The 20994-nt window shown below is 34.8% G+C and overlaps 1 protein-coding gene across 1 annotated transcript in view; it reads left to right on the top strand.

The window, feature by feature from the left end:
- LOC145269182 (uncharacterized) overlaps nucleotides 1-20994 on the top strand; it is a 99676-nt gene that overhangs the window by 6587 nt on the left and 72095 nt on the right. The window contains exon 2 of the mRNA XM_080124792.1: nucleotides 4922-7254. Coding sequence (XP_079980918.1) covers nucleotides 6449-7254 — 806 coding nt within the window. The 5' untranslated portion in view covers nucleotides 4922-6448. The remainder of the gene's footprint in view (nucleotides 1-4921; nucleotides 7255-20994) is intronic.

Below are 20994 nucleotides of genomic sequence, written 5' to 3'. Positions count from 1 at the left end.
CAAATCTCCTCACTAACGTAATGTACTTGCAATAACCCTTATCCCTGAGTGGCTTCCGGGCCTTGATAAGTGGTGATCACTGTGTAAAAAATGTATTTTGCGTAATCATTATTACCAGTTTTTTTCTTATATAAATTGACTTAAAAGAAATAGCTCATGCTAAGGATAAAATATAGTTGTTAATTTACATTATGGTTCAAAAGATGGTGTTACGGTATTGGTTAGTGCAGAACTTTTGTGGTGCCTAGTCAGTTTGAAAATAGAAAATCAATCTATCATGATTTCTATCTATTTCTGAGTAGTAATAAAAAGTGAAGGGCCTTAATGGCCATGTGAATTCTTTTCAACGCATCTGCCAGTAATTTTTTTTATTTGTATTTAATTTGGAGATAATAAAAATAAATTAACAAAACCAGCTGCACATTTCTTGGCCTTCGGGCCTCAATAACAATGTTGTATCTGTCTGATGTTGCACTTCGTCCCCTCTATCCTTGATCAGTAGAGGATGGGTCCCTCATGACTGAGACATGCTTTTTTATATTGTGTTGACATTTTAAGAGTTTCATCTAGTAGATTCTTTTTTAATTTTGGTCACTGTGCGCTGTTTATTCAACTAAAGACCTACCTTTAGAATTTTTACTTTTAAGGATATATAGGGGCAATCTAGCTACAAACGAATATCACCTTTAAATTATCATTGACACATAGTTTTTTTTTTTAGCATAAATGCATTCAGTGTGCAATGTTTTTTCTAGTATTTTGAATTGTCCGCCATGTTTGTTAACGAAAGGAAAGAACAGCTTTTGGAATAAACACCTCCCCATGTTAAGAACGGCTTTTGGAATAAACACCTCCCCATGTTAAGAACAACTTTCGGAATAAACACCTCCCCATGTTAAGAACAACTTTCGGAATACACACCTCCCCATGTTAAGAACGACTTTCTGAATACACACCTCCCCATGTAAAGAACAATTTTCAGAATAAACACCCACCAAACTCCTTATGTAAAAACAGCTTTCAGAATAACCCCCCCCAGAATAAACAGCCTTTGTAGGTAAATCTTCAGTGGGACAACCAGGCCACATTGACCCTATCTTTGTCGCTTCTTTCTGTATTTGGAAAGTTTTCTTTCCATTTGAACATGCACACAACCTGCAGTTTCTCTTAGCTGCTAAACTAAAACAAAATGGCTGCTAGGCAAAACTACTACAGGAAAACATGGTTTAATCAATTTTGTTGCATCTTTCGAACTAGTTGTCAGCAATAAATTTAAAGGCAATACTCGTTCACAGCGGGCCAGATAACCCCCATATATCCTTAAAAGTCTAAAGGTAAATCTTTAGTTGGAAAATCAGTGCACATTGACCTAAATATTTTTTGGAAGGCAGTACATTTTATTTTGGCACCTGTGCATTTAAACATTGCAAACGAATTCTGTGTTCAAATTTTAAGAGTTCTGTCTGCATAAGGAAAGACTTGAGAATGTTTGTTCTAATGTACAAATGCAGAAATTCCTCACCAAAATTTTTTTTTTATTTTATTAAAATTAATTTTGCTCTTTTTTGTAAGTTGAGAAAACATTTCAAAGCAAATATCGTCTTCCTTTTTAAGTTTTTTTTTTCCGCATTTTTAAAAAAAGTTTTTGTAAACATATTTATGCAATACAAATGAAATTGTTTTATTTATACAAAACAAAAGAAATAAAATAATTAAGCTAAAATACCTTTACATTTCATATTTAGTAACATGGGTGCCTGGCATTGCCCGGTTATTTGGAGGTGTGTGTTGAGCAAAAAAAGTGGTAGTAGGAAGGCAGGTTCGAACCCGTACCACAAAAGAGGAAAAGAACAGAAAAAAACCCTGACATCTTTGCTGTTACGACCACCACCAAACCGGAAGTGACATAGGTTTAAATTAAGGCTAGACAATCAAAAAGAGGAGATGACTTTCAAAAATACCGGTGAAAAAAGCGACCCCTCCTGTAGAAAAGTGCCCAGTTGAGGGTGAAGAAATTAATGTTTTTAGCCAGTTTTTTGGTATTTGTCGTCTGAAGAGTCGAGCTTACAAATGATACTGATCTTGTGAAAATTTGTTGCCTCTGTCGAAAGTTTTAGGCAGACATGCAAACATACATACATACATTTATATATTTGTAGCTCAAACTTTCGACCCAAACCGATTGAAAATCTTGCCCTATCTTTGAATACCCTTTATGTAAAATTTCAAATGTTTAAACCAGAAATTGTCTATTTGGTAGAGATCGAAGCGGTCAAATTTTTTAAAACTTTGACTCCTATTATGACCCCTTAACATTTATTGTTCTGGGCTCAAATCAAGTTATTAAATTAAATCCATGTGCAAGGAACTTATATCTAATATTTCAAGTGTTTATACCCAAACTTGGCAGGGGAGTTTGGTAGAGTTCTCAAAGGTCAAATCGTTGAACTTTGACCCCTTAACTGCCAAATTTCTGGCTGAACAAATCTCTACACTGTATATCAAATTTCGAGTCTGTAGACTGAAAATTGACAGAGTTATTGTGTAGGGGAAATGTACACAGACAGAAAGACAGACACTTTCACATTTATAGATATATAAATTTTATTTTACCGGATATAAAAGAGAAACCTGTTGCTAAAAAAATTATAATTTTGAATGTCACAGAAACGTTTTTACCACATAAATTTTACTAAAGCATCACAACGCATTTCACTTCTTGCCCCATGCATTAATTTGTACCAATCAATTAGTGTATGTTAAAAGCTTTAACACCTTTATGTGTGACTTGACTCGACATAGCAGTTCCCGCCAGTTTTCTAACTGTATTATCTGTTTGTTTCATAATAGAAACCCAAAATGAGATAACCTCCATCACACAAAAAAAAAAAAACAAGAGTTCGGTTCCCATAGGTTGATAAGAAATTTTCACACTTTTGCATCTTAACAAACATTCTTAAGTCTTTCCTTACATGAACGGAACTCTCTTGAAATGTAAACACAGAATTTATTTTGATTGTTAAAATGTACAAGTGTCACAATTAAGTATCCGCCCCAAGAAACAGCAAACATGAAATATAATGTTTACAAACATTCTTAAGTCTTTCTTTACATCTACAGAACTGTCTATAAATGTAAACAGTGATGATGTATACTGGTAGGTGTGAGTAGTTTTCTAGAACTGTAGATGAACCCCACTTTATTTCCAAAAAACGTTGCCAATAAATTTGTTCCATCCTGTGCATGTAACGCCAAGAAGTTTGAACAAAGTCCTCTCGGGTAACATATTAGTCATGGCAACCGGCTCTTGAAATTCTTTCTTGTAATTGTTGAAGGAAATAAGCTTAGTATTAGCATCAATAAATGTTACAATCCATATACATCCCCTTTCTACTAGAGACTAAATGTAATTCTCTAAGGTTTTTCTAGAAGAGTAAGCCATGTTTAGTTTCAGATAGTTTGTTGTTCTACACAAATCCTGGGAGGTGACTGGTTCACAGTGTACAGTTCTCTAGTTGGAATCCACAGAGTTAAAGATTCTTCCCGTGTTGACACAAAGAAAACATATGTGAAATTGCTACTGAAAGGTTTAATATTTATGGAGCAATTCTGGTTTCTGATTGGTTGGTAGCAGAAGTGAATTAATTTGATTTGTCAGTTCCTAGCAGCATCGTTTATAAATAGAATCTCCCGACTGTGCGGGATCATACTCCATTTCAATAAAAATATATTGTAACAGTTTTAGTCATATCCTTTGATATGTGTACATTCGTTTTCCCCTCATGTTTGTTATAGAGCATGGTTTCATCAAAACATATATGCACTCTGGACATAATTTTACCAGGGAAGTTGTTTGTGAATAGAAATAAATTTCTAAGGGTTAACCTCTGAGGCAAATCCACATGATATAAATCATGTTATTTGACGGTTAGATCATGGAATTTAATCTGGATTTTTTTCTCTTGTCTAAGAACGATCTGATTATATTAAGAATTTATCTAGTAATATTGGACAAGGTAATTATTTATGAGGAAACCTTTATGCTAGACTGTAAAAGGCTTATAACATATCAAGCTCCCCTTACCTTTTCCACAGCATTTAATGAACATTAAGATATCTGACATAGAATGAGTTTGCTTAAATCATGTTGTTTGAACATTAGATCATGGAAGCCAACCTGAAATTTTTCTCTTGTCTAAGAACGATCTGATTATATTAAGAATTCCTCGAGTAATATTGTACAATGTAATTTTTATGAGAAAATTTTTATGCTAGATTCTGTCAAAGGTTTATCATATATTAAGCTTCCCTTGTCTTTTCCACTGGATTTTCTATGCGTTCAGAGATGAACGTTAAGATAGATGATGAAGAATGAGTTTGTTTAAATGTATAATGTTTGTCAGAAGAACATTCAACATTTACACACTACTGTTAAACTGCACCTTCTATTGTAACTTTATTTCCATACTAAGCGCACATCTATGCCCATTATTGATTATTTATTCATTTAGAAACTACTTTTTACCTGTTTCTACTAATGTAAATAGCAGAACCTTCATCAGGTTAATCCAAGAAGTATGTTAAATTTTGAATTTGTACTCCAAAATAATTACAGCGTATTTACTATTATGTTGCACATGTGTTGTTTATTTATAAATGTTTATTATTTAGAAAATGCAATTGTTTTTGACTTTTAAACCATTAAATTAAAAAAAAAGTAATGTAATTTTAAACCAAGATTCTTGATCATATTAATAACAGCAATAGCATAAAACCTCTTCTGTTTCTCACTTGGGCAATCTAATATGTTTGAGTAAATATTTGATGGTAAGATAAATTTAAGAATTATGATGATTATAATAAATTAAATGCTTATATGTGAATTGGAGTGTAAATAATGAAATTGCATCTATTTTTACAGATGTTCCTGTCTAAAAAATATTGTTCGTCCATTGAGAATTTTTACTGTTAAGAAAGATGAAAAATGCCGAAGATTACAATGAAGGAAATATTTTGAATATAATAGCAACCAACAACATTATAAGATTACCACAAATAGATTAAAAACAATATTTCAATGAATATTATACCGGAAAGTATGATCCTTTTCATCTGTTCAACTGGTGCTATCAAACTGTCTGATAATAGCTTCCTGGATTAAAATGCACTATATATATGCTTTTTCTTCTCCCTTTTGCAAGACTCAATCATGTTCTGCACAGTAAAAAACAAAAATATTTTCATCCACGAAACAACCAAACTAAACTTTATAAATAAATAAAACCATATTCATATACAGTCTGTGATTCGTCTTTTGGTCCAAAAAGAAATTTATTGAAACCTGTATGCACGCATTCAAAGCATTTATGAACTTGAAGCATAATTATTTTTCTGAAATTGCGGCATTTGGCAGTAAATATCCTAAAAAGCCTAATATGCCACAGAACGACACAAGTAAATCAAACCAAAATCTGTGAAAAATATTTGATTATATAAAGAACTTGAAGCTTAATAACGTATTGGAAAATAATTGTAAAGCCTAAAAAAAGTTTTATGCGCCATAAAAATAAAACCTCCCGAAACAACCAATCTTTTGGTTCCATAGAAATAATATGTATTGGAGAAAAATCATATTATCGTACAATATATGGATTTTCTGGAGCTAAGCAAATTTGATTGTGGATGTAAATTCACATCGATTATAGCCAATATTCACATGAGGAATTTTAATATTTTCATACCATTTTTATGAACAACTAATTCATCTCTGATCATATTAAAGTTTCAAACGACTAAAACATCAAACTTTAAAGAAAATGATTTCATGAAAGTTTTGCTTTAATATTTTCAAGGACTTCTTAATACCACAAATATAACATAACAATTCAAACAAGCAATCTTCTTTCCAAAGTTTTGGTCTCTCTTTTTAAATATTAGTCAAGTTTTTCAGTATGCTTAAAAAATAAGATTGGAACAATCCATATTCTTGACAGATTCTTGTAGATTTTCTGGTCCCACTTAATCCAACATTTAAACATATGCGACTGCACCCAGCAATATTCCTGTCATGTGTGTAGCTTTGGATTTAGTCACAAAGCAACTTTGTTTCAGAATATGTAAATACTCACTGGAGAAAGAATTTAAAGTTTGTACTGTCTATTGTTAGGCTTTAGAATAGTTTCCTCTGCAAATCAATCTTGATCAGATATTACATCTAGTAACATCAATAAATGTGATACTCTGTCAGAGATGGTTAATCCTTGTCTTAGAATCCTGTAAGACAAAGAGACTACAAGAATAATTGACAACTTAAATTAAATATTTGAATACTTACGTTTTTCATGTTGTTTGGCTTTTTTTTTAGTAAGAAAAAATTATCCATATATAAAAAAATTATACTACAAGACGTCCCTAGTTAATTACACATAAAGATACATACGTTGGAGGTATGCAAAAACAAACTGAAGGCAAGCCACTTTCTTGTACTCTGTGTGATTCGACTTTTAAGAGGTCAGCACATTTGGTTACACATATGCAAACACACATTGGGAAAACGCTAAATATGCAAAAACACACTGAGGAAAAGCCATTTTCTTGTGAAGTTTGTGGATCTTCTTTTAAGCATAAATCAACATTGGTTGTACATATCCGAATACATACTGGTGAAAAGCCATTTTCTTGTACAACCTGTACTGCTTCTTTTAGACAGAAAATTGGTTTAGTTAAGCATATGAGAATACACACTGGAGAGAAACCATATTCTTGTGAGGTTTGTGGCTCTTCTTTTAGTCTTAAAGAGAACTTAGTCACACATATGCGATCACACACTGGAGAAAAGCCATATTCTTGTAATGTGTGTAGCTCAACTTTTAGAACGTCATCACATTTAGTTAAACATATACGAATACACACTGGAGAAAAGCCATATTCTTGTAAAGTTTGTGAATCTTCTTTTATTCAAAAATCAAAATTGATAAGACATATGCGAACACACAGTGGAGAAAAGCCATATTCGTGTACTGTCTGTTCAGCTTCCTTTAGTGAAAAAGGGAATTTAGTTACACATGCGCGAATACACACAGGGGTGAAACCATATTCATGTACCGTCTGTGCTGCTTCTTTTAATCAAAATTCAAATTTGTTGTCGCATATGCGAACACACACTGGGGAGAAGCCATTTCCTTGTACAATCTGTGATGCTAATTTTAGAGAGAAAGGAAATTTAATTAAGCATATTCAAATGCACACTTCATAGAAACCTTCACTGAAAAATTAACGTCTTTGTCCAGTCAACAACGTGCCATGCATATTCCGCCTGAATTCACCAAGGATTATAAAATAAAGATGGCTCTATAGATTTGCTAAAACGGATAACCTCACTATGATCAGAAGAGTATCATAAGATAAAGTTCTGCTGGGCTGTGGCTACTATACAATTTGACACAATCGAGTATGTAAAGATTTTTTTTGGGTGGTCTGTAAAATGTTGACTATAGAATGTAACAGCAAGTCCTGGGAATATATATTGGAAATAATAGTCGAAAATAAGTCATACGCCATCCATTATGACAATACAATCTCTACAGCTATGCACATCGAAAAGGGAGCTACAAAACGTAACCTAGTGATATGGGACAAGGAGAAAAAAGCAAGTTTAGAAGTTAATGTCGTCAATAATGATGGATTACACAGCTGAGAGGGGAAAAGATCAGGAAATACCAATGTCATACATAAACAGAAACTGGAATCTTATGAAAAACCTCTATTATTCCAGTAATAACAGGAGCAACTGGACTCGTGAATATATATATCTGACAAATAGATCTGGTGAACCAAGTGCAAAAGCGATACAAAAAATTGCATTTATGGCCAGAATCTGGGGATAAAAGAAAGCATGTGAATTCTTGGCCCATCTTCAGCTTAAACAAATTGAAAAGAACATTATTAAAAATGTAAAGAAACCATTTTCCTAATCCGAAAACAAATTTATTGTGACACGAACACACAATGGTTTGAAACTCTTTGTGTGTAGAGATTTTGATTCCTCTTTAAGCCAGAAAAGAAATTTATGGAGACATACTTATTGAAGGCTTCTAAAATCTAGTAGACGTTTTTTTTTCTAAATTTTCCACTTCGTTGTGGCTTAATTTCTATTTTATTAATTCCATCGTAGTTTTTGAAATCGTCTTCTATATTTTCTCTTTCACTTCTTTAACGACGCTGTAGATTTGTTGCTAATTCATAATAAATATGAATCCTTTGTTCTCTAATCTGTTATATTGCATGAGAAGGCCCAATAAACAGAAAATGTAACTGCATTATTAACAAAAGAATAAGGACATAGCGTATTTACCAATTATAGGTGTTGCCTACAAACCCTTGGTCTTTTGGCCAAGATCAAAATGTAGTATCTGTTCTTCAGACGCTGCTGCACTTCCATTTCTTGTTCTCTTTAGGTGGAGGAGCAGTCCTTTATGGCTGAGAGAATTTTTTATTTTTGTACCTTTTCTCCACTTTAAAAAACGACCCTGGTGTCAACTCTCTCCTGTGGGGAGACATTGTAAATAGGTACACTCCTTTGCATTTTCTGTACACCTTCTCTTGACTAGAAGTCATATGGTAAGAGCGACATCACAACACTTCAGATTCTTTTTCGATTTAAGAATATGCATCGATTTTGACCATGTGTTAATCATGAATCAATCAAAATTTCATTTTGAATGACCGATTAATTTTAAAACAATTATAGAAAATTCTTATTATAGATGAATGAGAAATTAAAATTTCTCAGTTAATTTAATTCACATCATTTCTGCTTTTTTAAGCGGAAAACTATGTGAACAATGATTTGGATTATTGCAGAGCATATTGAGGACTTTCTGAATATCTTGAAGATTTTACTGTAAAATCCTCGTTATTTTAGTATTGAAAAAAATTTTTTTTTACTTTTTAAGAAAAGTATTTCATTTAGAATATAACTATGTGTAAAAATAATTAAAGTTTTCTGTTATTTTATCTTTGATTCCATAAATATTCTATGAATAGTAAGTAAAACAATCAAATTTAGAAAAAAACACAACATTTTTGTTTTCTGTTCTTGCTTTTTGTATAAAAATTAAATCTGTCTTGGATAAATAAAATTAAGAAACAAACACACGAGATTTATCTCCCTTGTTTTTTGCTCTATTATTATGTGTTGATATTTTTCTGTTTTTTCTTGCTTTCCTAAGAAAACTTCGTTGGCAAATTAAATTATATTATTATTATTATTATATTAAAATAAATTATTTACGAATTTATTTTATATGTTCAATTCTTTAATTTTCCCTTGTGTATAATTCTATAAATTTGGGATATTTTGTGTATTGATATTTATATTAAAAATTCTTTTTCTATTTAAAAAGAAAATACAAGTTTATTATATATGTTTGCAAGCTATATTATATATATATATATATCTGCAAAAGATCTAGCTAATTTACATAGTCTTTGAAACATTCATTTTAATTAATTCTCTATTAGGTTTTTCGGTTTTCTTTTGAAATAATAATCTATTATATTGTAATTATATTACTCCAGATATTCTATATGATTTATACTTGCATAATATTTACGTAAAATAGTTATAGTAAACACAAAACCCTCTCTCTCTCTCTCTCTCTCTCTATATATATATATATATATATATATATATATATATATATATATATATTTGTTTAGAAAATTTTGCCTACCAAACTTCTCTCAGTTTTTGTTCTATAGATAGGAAACTTAATATATAGTGTATTCGAACCCATGCAAAACTATATTTGGGAAAATCAGACCATACGGTATCACTGGATGAATACTTACTATAATTAAATCCTTCTTAAATAAGAGAAGAATCCAGGTTGTCCTCATCTGTAATACATCTAAACAATGATATAAATGCGGGTGTACTTTAGAGGTCTATACTTGGACCTTTATTATTCCTAATATTCATAAATGACCTCCATGATAAAAGTGTCTCTGAGATGGATATATTTGCTTATGACTACACGCTCTATCACAAGCACGAGGGGAAAATAATGAACACATGTCCAAGGATATGGTAGAAACACTGGAGAAAGACATACAAGTTGTAGTGGAATGGGGACAAAAAAATGGATGGTCCCATTCAATGCTGCCAAGACTAAGCTTGTTTCTTTTTTTTTTTTTACACATTGATCACCACTTATCAAGGCCCGGAAGCCACTCAGGGATAAGGGTTATTGCAAGTACATTAAGTTAGTGAGGAGATTTGCTGAAGTGTTTACTTAAGGGGGCGGTTCATTAGGAATTTGTTAACATTGGACTTGAAGACATCCAAATTGTAGTCCGGAGGGAAGCAGGCAGATGGAACAGAGTTCCACAGGCGTGCAGTTCTAAGAAAGAAGCTTTGTTCATGGAATCCGCGTTTTGATTTAGGCACAGATATAGAGTGGGGAAAATTTTTCACAGTGGATTCAGCTAGACGGGTGTTTCTCGTGAGAGATTGGAGTTCAGACGAGCATCTGCCATGGAAATAACGATAAAACAAGGACAGGCTCGCAACGTCTCTTCTATGGGAGAGAGGTTGCAGGGTAGAGAAAAGGGCATCCCCCACTAAGCCAAGAAGTCTATTTTGTACTCTGTCAAGGCAGGATAGGCTGTTTTTAGCAGCTCTTGCCCAGATATGGCAACAGTATTCCATCCTTGGACGTACTTGGCTTTTATATAGATAGAGAATTGCATCAGTAGTGAGATATCTTCTGGAGCAGTAGAAGGATCCCACCATCTTTCCAGCGACCTTGGCAACAGACTTGATGTATGTGTTCCATTTCAGATCAAGAGTAAAGGTCAAACCCAGAAGCTTGTCAAAACACGGGGCCTCACCCAGACGAGAGCCATCCATCACAATTGATGCCAGATGGGGATCAGAGCGTTGATGATGTAAGGATAGGAGTTTGGTTTTGGATGCATTAAAGGTAACCAGCCACATCTTCCCCCACTGAACCACGCGCTCGAGATCAGAGGACAGAGAATCAGAGAGAACTTTGTCATTTACAGCTTTTGATGTGTTGCCGTAGATGGTTGTGTCATCAGCATAGATGTCAACGAATGATTTAAGTATGTGTTTAGGGAGGTCATTGATGTAGATCAGGAAGAGAGTTGGGCCCAGGATTGACCCCTGGGGGACTCCAGCATTTATATTGCAGGCCTCCGATTTTTGTCCATCGACCACTACTCTTATGAGCCTATCGGAGAGAAATGATTTAATGATTGAGAAAACATTTCCCGTTATACCGTAGCTGGAAATCTTGTGAAGTAGACCCTTATGCCATACCTTGTCAAAGGCCTTTGATATGTCAAGAGCAATTGTCCTAGAAAGAAAGCCTTTGTCAAGAGATTCACTTATCCTGTGGGATATAACTGTCAGCACATCTGCGGTAGATCTTGCAGAGCGGAAACCATATTGTGTGTCACTAAGAAGGTTATTCCTGCTGAGGTGGTTGACTATTTCTCTATTTAATATGGATTCCAGCAACTTACTCATAACACACAGGAGACTTATTGGTCTGTACTGAAAGGGAGATGACTTATCACCTGAATTCTTAAATACAGGGCAAAGACTGGGCATATAGCTCTCTTGCATTTTTTATTACTCTTTTACAGTGGTTGCTGGCAGACCTGAAAGCAGCTTTAGTTTCAGTGCATCTATTACGTTGGTAGCTATGGAAAAAGTGATTTCTGTGCGCGATAGCAGCAGCACATTCCAATAATTACAAGAATCCTTCTCAACCTCCAATAGCCATGGTTAAAGATATATTATCTGAAAGTACTTCATTCAAACTTCTTGGCTTAACATTCACAGGGAACATGAGTTGGAACAGATACATTGAGAGCATTGCCAGGGCCGCTGCGAGGAACATGGGCTCTTTCTCTCTACTACCGTGCTAGAAAGTTACTTATGCCTGAAAGTATCCTGTACCTCTACAAGGTCACCATTCGCCCATGTATGAAATATTGTTATTATATTTTGGTTGAAGCATGTACTACTAGTCTCTCGCTTGTAGACAGGGTTCAAAAGAGTGTCGCAAACTTGACAGGCCCTGAACTGTCATCTGAGCTTCAGCCTCTGCCCCATCGACGAAATGTTGCATCCCTCTACCTGTTCTACAAGTATTTTAATAGTGGATGCTCCGACAAACTTCCAAGCCCTTGTACCCCCTCGTCATAAAAACCCATGACAAACCAGATAAGCAGCAAAATCGCACCCCTACACAGTAGAAATTCGTAGATGTAAGAAAGCCTTCCACTCTAATAGTTTCTTTCCCAGAACTGCTAGATTTTGAAACTCCCTTCCGGGTTCCTGATTTCCTAACTGTACTGATATCCAAAAGTTCAAATGTAATGTGAACAGACACCTTGCTGCTCAACTCCCTACATAGTATCCCTGCAACTTATGGCCCTGATTGTAGCCCCCTACATCAAAGTGGCACTGCATTTTTAGGGTTGAAAATGAAAATAAATTTTGGTCAGAGGAATAATGGAACAATTAAGGAATGTCCTTTATCTTGCCAAGACACGTGTTAGAACATATGTAATGTCCATGTGAACCCCATGCACATGTTTGACCGCGTTCTGACGTCACAAATAAATAAAGAATTAATATATACAGTTAAGTTAGGATTCGAAAAACAGTTAAGTTCAAAGACAGTTGAGTTAGAGTTCGAGTTCATTCAAGGAGAGAGAGTTTTGAGAGAGTTAGCCTAAGATCCTTTAAGAAGCGAGAGGGGGGAAAAGACTAAACAATGAGTAATTTAGCCAGGCATCAGATTCTTATCATTCTGATCACCAGCTGGGAATAAATGTCGATTTTTTGTAAGCCTTTTGTCTTCGTCGTCATGTTTTTGTCTTTCAAGTTGATATGTATCATTATGTTGTCCCATTGTTTAATCAACTTTATACGAAGCCTTCTTGCAAAGTGTTTATTGTATCCCTGTCATCATTAATGCATCTCCTCTCTGTGTTTAAAGAACTATTCATTACACATCTCCCTTCACATCTATTGGCACTGTTATAAATGTGAACTTCCCAAGTAATTATCTCGTCATCGTCGCTATGTACCCAATTCTATGCAGCCTCACCATCTACAATATAAATCTCACCTGTCTGTTTAAATGTATGTATGTATGTATGTCATGTCATGTCATGTGCTACTGGTACCATGTAACCCAGTACTACCTGCCTCATGGTCGGGTCACCGGTGACTAAACTGGTTCCCCCACCAGACTTGTTTGGTGAGGAGGGCGACTAGTCTCCCTGAAGGATTAAAAACAAGACCTTCCAAAGGGCGAATGAACTCTTTTTCTGGGTCAACGGCCAACTAGCACCGTGTATATTTGTGTGTGTATATATGTGTGTTGGGGTGGAGAGGGCTTCGGTAAGCCGTGGTGAAGGCAGCCTCCCTAGGAGAAGCAAATCTCTGATTTAAAAAAAACTATTAAACGGAAGACCATTACTCGCATTAAGCTGGTCTGCAGTTTAATTTGTTGCTGGCTATCTTGCTCTTGCTTGTTGCTGGATCTCAACATTTTGAACCGAGAGAGAGATTTAGCTGTCGTACAAAGCTAAGACTCTGTAACATCATATTTGTATAGATATTCCCTCAGGCATTTGGGCTCATGGATTTTAAATGTCTGAGGGAGTGGCACTCGTCTGACAAGACGTTGCAATCATCATGTATGTACGACATCATCACACTGCTTCTTGTCAGATCACTGAAGATGGCAACGTTGAGCCTGACCAGTACTAGGTGGGTGACCATTTGGGAAGGCGAGGCACTGTATGTGCTTTCCGCTTATCTCGGCATTGTTTCCAGTTGTCCTGAACCTCCACTTGCCACTGGTATTCAACAATCTCGACTCAGGAAAGGTGTGATTCGGTATTGCGCAATTCTTGCCACAAAAATTTCATGCACAGGCAACCTTAGAGTGAGCATCCGTAGTCTGTCAAGACTTAAGGAAGCCATTTTTATGTATGTATGTATGTATGTATGTATGTATGTATGTATGTATGTATGCTTAAAACTTTCGACAGAGGCGACCGATTTTTACGTGATCGGTATCGTTTTGAAGCGGGCTCCTTCAGACGACAAATATCAGAGAAATTGGCTAAAAACAATTATACGTTAACCTTCAACTGTGCATTTTTCTACAGGGAGGGGTCGCTTTTTTCGCCGATATTTTCAAAAGTCATCTCCTCTTTTCGATTCACTAGCCTTAATTTAAACATTCATGACTTTCGGTTTGGCGATGGGCGCAACAGCAAATATGTCACGTTTTATTTCACGTTCTTTTCCTCCTTCAGGGTAGAAGTTCGATCCTGCCTGCCTACTACCATTTTTTTTTCTTTTTCTTTTTTTTGGCTCAACACACACCTCCAAACAACTCCGGGCACCCAGGCTAGTATAACAATAATACGAAATCTGCATTAATCAAAATATTATATTTAAGCATATTTTAGTACCGGGCGGCCTGATAGTTTATATAGTATTACTTAAATGTTCATTTCATCTCAGGTGCGTCGATTTTTAATAGGAAAACATTGGTTATGCTTCTTATTTCCTTTAATATTCTATTATTAATGATAGTAATAGTGTTCCCGACTAAGTTAAAAAAAAATACTGTTTTTAATTGAAAATATGTTTATTAAATTTATTCAATGTTTCATAAGTATGGAGAATGCCAATAAACTTATAGTACAGCAGTTATACTATCACATTGTAAATAAATCTACTTAAGGTAGAGCAGTATGAACTCTCCAAAATAAAGATTGTGACATGTCAGAATTACCCCTGATTTTCGGTAATCACATTTAACTTAGTCATACAAATATACTGATAACAAGTAGGCTACACACACTTTATTGTTTAATTCCTTATTGAAAACTTAATACTAAATACATATATTCATATCCTAAGATGATATTTAAGCAATGATTTAAATTATATAATCATGTGTTTTTAGAATGTGGGCAATAAATATGATGTGTGTATCGGAAAATAAGACTGGTGTAACATATTAGTTGTCATACAATTGAATAATTCATTCAATTGAGCTATTGTAACGGAACGCTGCTGTTTTATGGAAGCCCGGTATCTCATCAATGTAGCTAGTCTCGAGAGATTCAGCCGCCAAGACAAGCAAATCATTTTAATACCAAGGGACCGAGTTAAATTAGCAATACATCCACTAGTAAATACCACGGATTGTTTATGTGTGTTTGAATAAATAATATATGACGTAAGAACCACAAGCAAAGGACAAAAAATAGTTTATTTCTCCGTAAAAAGGAAAAGGCCATTCTTTTCATATAATACACGAGACCTTGGTATTTGGTCTGTTTCTCCCTTTCAGCTCTGTTCAGACCGCCATCATTAGGCACACTCACTTTAACCAAGGTTGCAACTCTCTCTCTGACTTATTCCATATAACTTGAAGAAATTTTATTATCCACTTCTTCCCGTGGAAGGTAATTCTTCTTAATCAATTAGTCGTTACTACTAAACTCTGAAACTTAAGGAAGAAAACAAACAAAAAGAGAAAAATAGGAGAAATAGAATTTATTAAATATGATATCAAAAGGAAAAGTTCGTGACCTCTATGGGCTGCCAAAAATGTCCATCTGGCTTACAAGTAATCTTGTAGTAGTAACCGAATGAAGGGAAAGAGAAGGAGAGAGAGATAGAGGAGGAGGAAGAAAGAAAGAAAAAAAGGAGGGGAGCACTTACTGGAAGCTTTTGGGCGCCCATTTTCGAATGGAACATTTGGAAAGTTCGTTTGTTGGGGCTTTTACTTTCTGAGTTTGTGTTGTTTAAAAGTTCTTTTTGACAGTCCCTTTCCTGGAAATTCGTTTCCGTAGTCCTTTTTGCAAAGGTTAAAATTCCAAGGAGGCAGAATATATTTGAGTTTTCAAGTATCTTCGAAACTTCCCAGCGGCGAATTTTCTTTTCAAAACTTCAATTATCTTTATCTCGATAATTATATTCAGTTTTCAAGTGCCTTAGAAAACTTTCAGCGGCGTATTTTCTTCTCAAAATTCAATTATCTTTATCTCGATAATTATATTCAGAATTCAAGTGTCTTAGAAAACTTTCAGCGGCGAATTTTCTTCTCTTGGTACTTTTTTTTTCAACGACTTTAATGTCTCGTCAAGACAGAGTTGTACAAACAACGCCTTAGTAATTTCCAGGCGTCCCTTTTTATCCGAGAAGGGATACTTTCGATACTTGTCTCGACGACGCCTTCTCCACAGCTGTCGAATTAACTCAAAAATATCACACACGTCTTCAATTTAGCACGAAAACGTCCCATCCAATCAACGGGCACAAGGGAGTCAGGTGACGTAAAAAAAGGGGGAAGCTAGGGAAGGGGGTAGGAAAAGGGGTAAGAAGAAAGAAAGGAAGAACCGAAACAGGAGAAAGAAGGAAAGAAAAAGGAAAGAAAGATGGTGGAAGATAATTTCCACAAACTATATCAGGTTTAACAGCAACATTTTCAAGGTAGATGGTTGTAGGGATTACATGGTCATAATAAGCCTTTTCCAACTGTTCTTTCATGTTGATGTTCCCAGAATTTGCTGCTACATTGGATGTTTAATTTTTTACAGATGGTTCAGTGGATGTATTTACATACTCCACCATCTTTTGTTGTGCAATAGCCATCCCCTAAAAGAACCTTACAACTTGATACTAGATGGCTCACACTTTCGAATTCCGTGTGGCAGAATCTACATTTGTTGTCATTACTAAGACCTGCCATCTTCTTGAATGCATTGGTCATCAAGCCCTGGTCTTGAGCAGCTATGATAACCTTTTCCTGATCATGGTGGAAGGATCCGCTTTTGAGCCGGTCTAAGGACACTTCTTTGTCTATGTATTCCTAGGAGAGTTCCCCAAGAAAATACTTTGGACCCTGATGTTGGTCCCACTCTCCAAGGTTCCTATTTTGGAAGGTCTCTGTATATTTCTGCAGACTCTTTCTTGCTATTTCTGTGACAGGCTTGTTTAGTGTTTCAGCCTAATCTGTGAGCCAGCCCTGACCAAAATGCTTGGCCAGCTGGGTGACTGATGTTGTTCTGCTGGCTCTTGTCTCTTGATGTTGATATACCATTGAGAGGATGTTCTTCTGGGAGCTTCTCAGTGGTCTGTGCTCAACATTTTTGCCCTATGTTGGTGGTTGATCTCTGAGAGTCCTAGTCCTCCTTCTTCCCTGGATAAATACAGTCTTGATAGACACTGATTTCTATATATTATTTTATGAAGTGTTAGTAGCTTCCGTGTTTTGACATCTAACCGGTTGATGCATTTTTGTGACCAGTCAATGATACAAAACTATATGTTATTACTGGCATGGCAAACTGGTTGACGGCAGTAATTTTATTTTTTTTTTGTAAGCTGTGTTTTGCAGATCTTCCTCACATAGCGTACATACTCTTTACATATCTTCTCCCTCATCTTGGCATGTTGTATGTTGTCATTTGCTTCAATGGCAAGGTATTTCTAAATCCCTGATGTCAACGTCTTCATTAAGCTGCATATTTTCTGTGTGGATCTTCTTCCCAGCTCTGAGTAAACACTTGGCACATTTATCCAGACCAAACTTCACTCCGATGTCATTGGAGTGTGTACTACCTGCAGAAGCTGGTGCAGGTCCGTGTCAGAGCTGCCATACAACATCATCCATGAAGAGCAGATGGTTTACTTTCTTGCTTGAATCTCAATGGCGCCCCTGACGCAAATTGTAGGCGCTCAGATCGTTATTCAGGAGCTTGCTGAGTGGATCTATTGTCATACAGAAGAGTAACGATTGGTATAATTAAAACGTCTTTTAATTTCCAATTCTGTTTTATAAGTCCTTGATACTTTATTATCTTTTCCCTCTCAGCTCTGTTATTGCCTGCATCATTGGGTACACTGGCCTCTATTATGGTCGCTTTTTTATTCGCTCTGTCCCAAATCATTATATCTGGTTTAATGGCTGCGTTTTCTATATATGTACCAGTAGGAATTATGTAGACATATTAGATGGTGTATGTGCAGTGGCGTAGCATCAGCTTTTGCTGCTCGGGGCAGTCGTAAAATTTGCCCCTCTCCACTGGCATATAATTACGTGTCCTCCCCTCACTGGCATATAATTATGTGCCCTCCCCTCACTGGCATATATTAACCTGTCCCCCTCCCGCTGGCATATATTTACATGTTCCCTCCCCCACTGTCGTATGATTATCTGTTTTGCCGCCACTCTCACTGCTGGCATATGACAACCTGTTAAAACGTTCAAAATTCCAAAAAGCTCTTAAAATATTTATTTTCATTGAACTAATGTTTACACAATTTTCCTTTTTTAAATTTTTATTTAATTTAATTTTTTTTCAATAATTTGAATAATAACTATGTAAACATTAACGTCAAGGGTACTAGTTCCATATAGAAACGTTGATTTAATTTTAATAAAATAAAATAAAATACGTATCAAATGCGCTTGCAACCAAATCACAACGTAATATTAGTAAATAAACAAATATTTTATTTGTTTGAAATTTATAACACATATATTCCGGAGCAATACTCCATCCTCAGTATGTTGTTTTCTTTCTTTTTTTTCTCCTTCCTTGCCATGTTGTAAAGTTGGAGAAAGGAAAGTGTTACAAGATGAAATCTTGCCCTGATGCGAGAAACGGAAGTTTTTGTCATATCGAGTGCGGAGAAAAGGGGATTTTGAACATCTGCGGGGTAGTCCGGGCGACACTTCCGGGAAAAAGAAAAAAGAAGAAGAAAAAAAGGCAACACATGGCCGGACAGAAAAAAAAATCACAGCCGCTGCGCTGCGGGATCTTCTATTCACAAGTGAAAAGTATTTTATTGTGTGCTTTTGTGTTTATTCGATAGTTGCCATATCACGCGTTATCTCCACAACGTCACAATCAAACAAGCCGCGCCTATAACCCACGTCACGGAACAACCACATCATAACAGACGAGCCGTCTCTAAACCCTGCTCTCGCCTCTAGACGACCCTTACAACTTAACAAGACTTTACTGTGGCTATTATAGATGCCGGGAAGGATTCAACAATACCTCATCTGATTTGTGGTAAATAAATATATTTCAATCTGCTCAGTTATCGTATTCTCGTTTTTCAACCATACGTATTTCTCGCCAACAATATATAGAATATAACAAAAGTCTTTGTAAAGAGCCGCGTGTTGTATTTGAGTTGTTGTATTTTGAAATGTTGGAATACTGTGTAGGTAATGCGAGATTAACGTCAAGGGTGTGAGTTCCATATAGAAATATTGTTTTAATTTGACTAAAATAAAATACGCATCAAAATGCGCTTCAAACCAAATCACAACGAAGTATTAGGAAATAAACAAATATTTTACTTGTTTGAATTTATAACAAATATTTTTTTTCGGAGAAAACAACACGTTAAGGATGGAGTTAGGGTTAGGGTTAGGCTCCGAAATATATTTGTTATAAATTTCAAACAAGTAAAATATTTTTTCTTGGAGATATTTCTGGGTATCCTTGATTTCGGGGAGATTAGTTTTCCAAAGGCTCAGAAATAAAAGAAATGGAAACGACAATACGAAGTTGAGAATTAAAGATGTACCTGATCTTGTGGTTGTATTTTCTCCTTCTTCTGTGAGCTGTTCCAGGACAATGACGACTTCCAATAATTTTTTTACCACATCATTTACAGTATCTGCTCGACTACTCCATTTAGTTTCCATAGTTCGCTTGATACTTAGACCAGTCAGCTGAATCAAGACGTCCCAGCGATGTGTAGATGCAGAAAAGAACGAGAATAACCGGCACAGTATGCCAAAATATTTAACAGAGTGAACCGCTAGGTGTATCAGAAAGTGGGCATTAAAAATGATGATCAGAACTTTAATAATTCAACTTACTTTTTTTCGAAGCTTATAACTACTTGAAAAATGTAATTCAAACCCTAATTTTTTTTCAATTAAAGGAGCAAAGACCAAATTAAAAAAAATACCAGGTTTATTAGCAAATTATGCAATATTTGTTTTTAAGCGGTTTTCTTTTAAAAAAAAATAAAAAAAATCAACATATTTTGACTTGCTTATAAATATATGTATATGTATAAATGCCAAAAATTACTTACTTAAAAAATGTACTATTAAATGGGTAGTTCCATTCTTCATTGTTAAGAATTTATCCATATTTATCTTTTAAATTCCATGTATTTTTTTAACTAAAAGGATTTTTAAAGCGAGGGTCGTAGAAAATCGCATTTTCGCAACGTGTTTTGCACGAAGTTGTAAAGAGATGCTGCTGCTAAAATGAAATTTATGAAATACGGATTCGTCCAAATAAATAATGTCTCTTTTTTATTGCGTGTGTTAACCAAAATTAGTATTTTTCATCCTCCATAGTTAAAAGGTAACGCACATTCACTTATAAGTGTTTCCCTTAAAACAAAAAATCGGCTTCATTGAATTTTTAAAAAATTCTTTTAATGAAATACACGAGTTTTTTATTGATATATTTTAATACTTCTTTATCGAAATATTTTTTTTTTTTTTACTATCTAAAAAAAAAAAAAAAGAAAACATTCAAGGAAATAGAAAAATCTGCCGTCAGCGTCTGGTATTTACTTGACAATGTAAGCATAACATGAGTTTTCTTTTAAAAAAAAAAAATCAACGTGTTTTTTTATTTAAAAAAAAAGGTTTTACACTTTGGACTTTACAGGTAAATTCCAAAAAGATATTCTCTTTTTTTTTGTTTCAAATTAGAATATTTTCTTTATTGATCTTTTATCTTCAATTTGTGATATAGAAAATTTTGGCACATAAATTAATTATTAAAATTTTAATAGACATTTTAAAATGGGGGGGGGTAATTTGAAACAAAACGTTTGTCTAAAATATTATATTTAGTTTATTGGAAAGAGCGTAA

Source organism: Euprymna scolopes, chromosome 45 (assembly GCF_053919585.1).
Source record: "Euprymna scolopes isolate OS-2025 chromosome 45, ASM5391958v1, whole genome shotgun sequence".
NCBI classification, from domain to species: domain Eukaryota; kingdom Metazoa; phylum Mollusca; class Cephalopoda; order Sepiida; family Sepiolidae; genus Euprymna; species Euprymna scolopes.
Note: the sequence above shows the minus strand (reverse complement) of the source record. Positions and strands in the feature narration are given on the sequence as shown.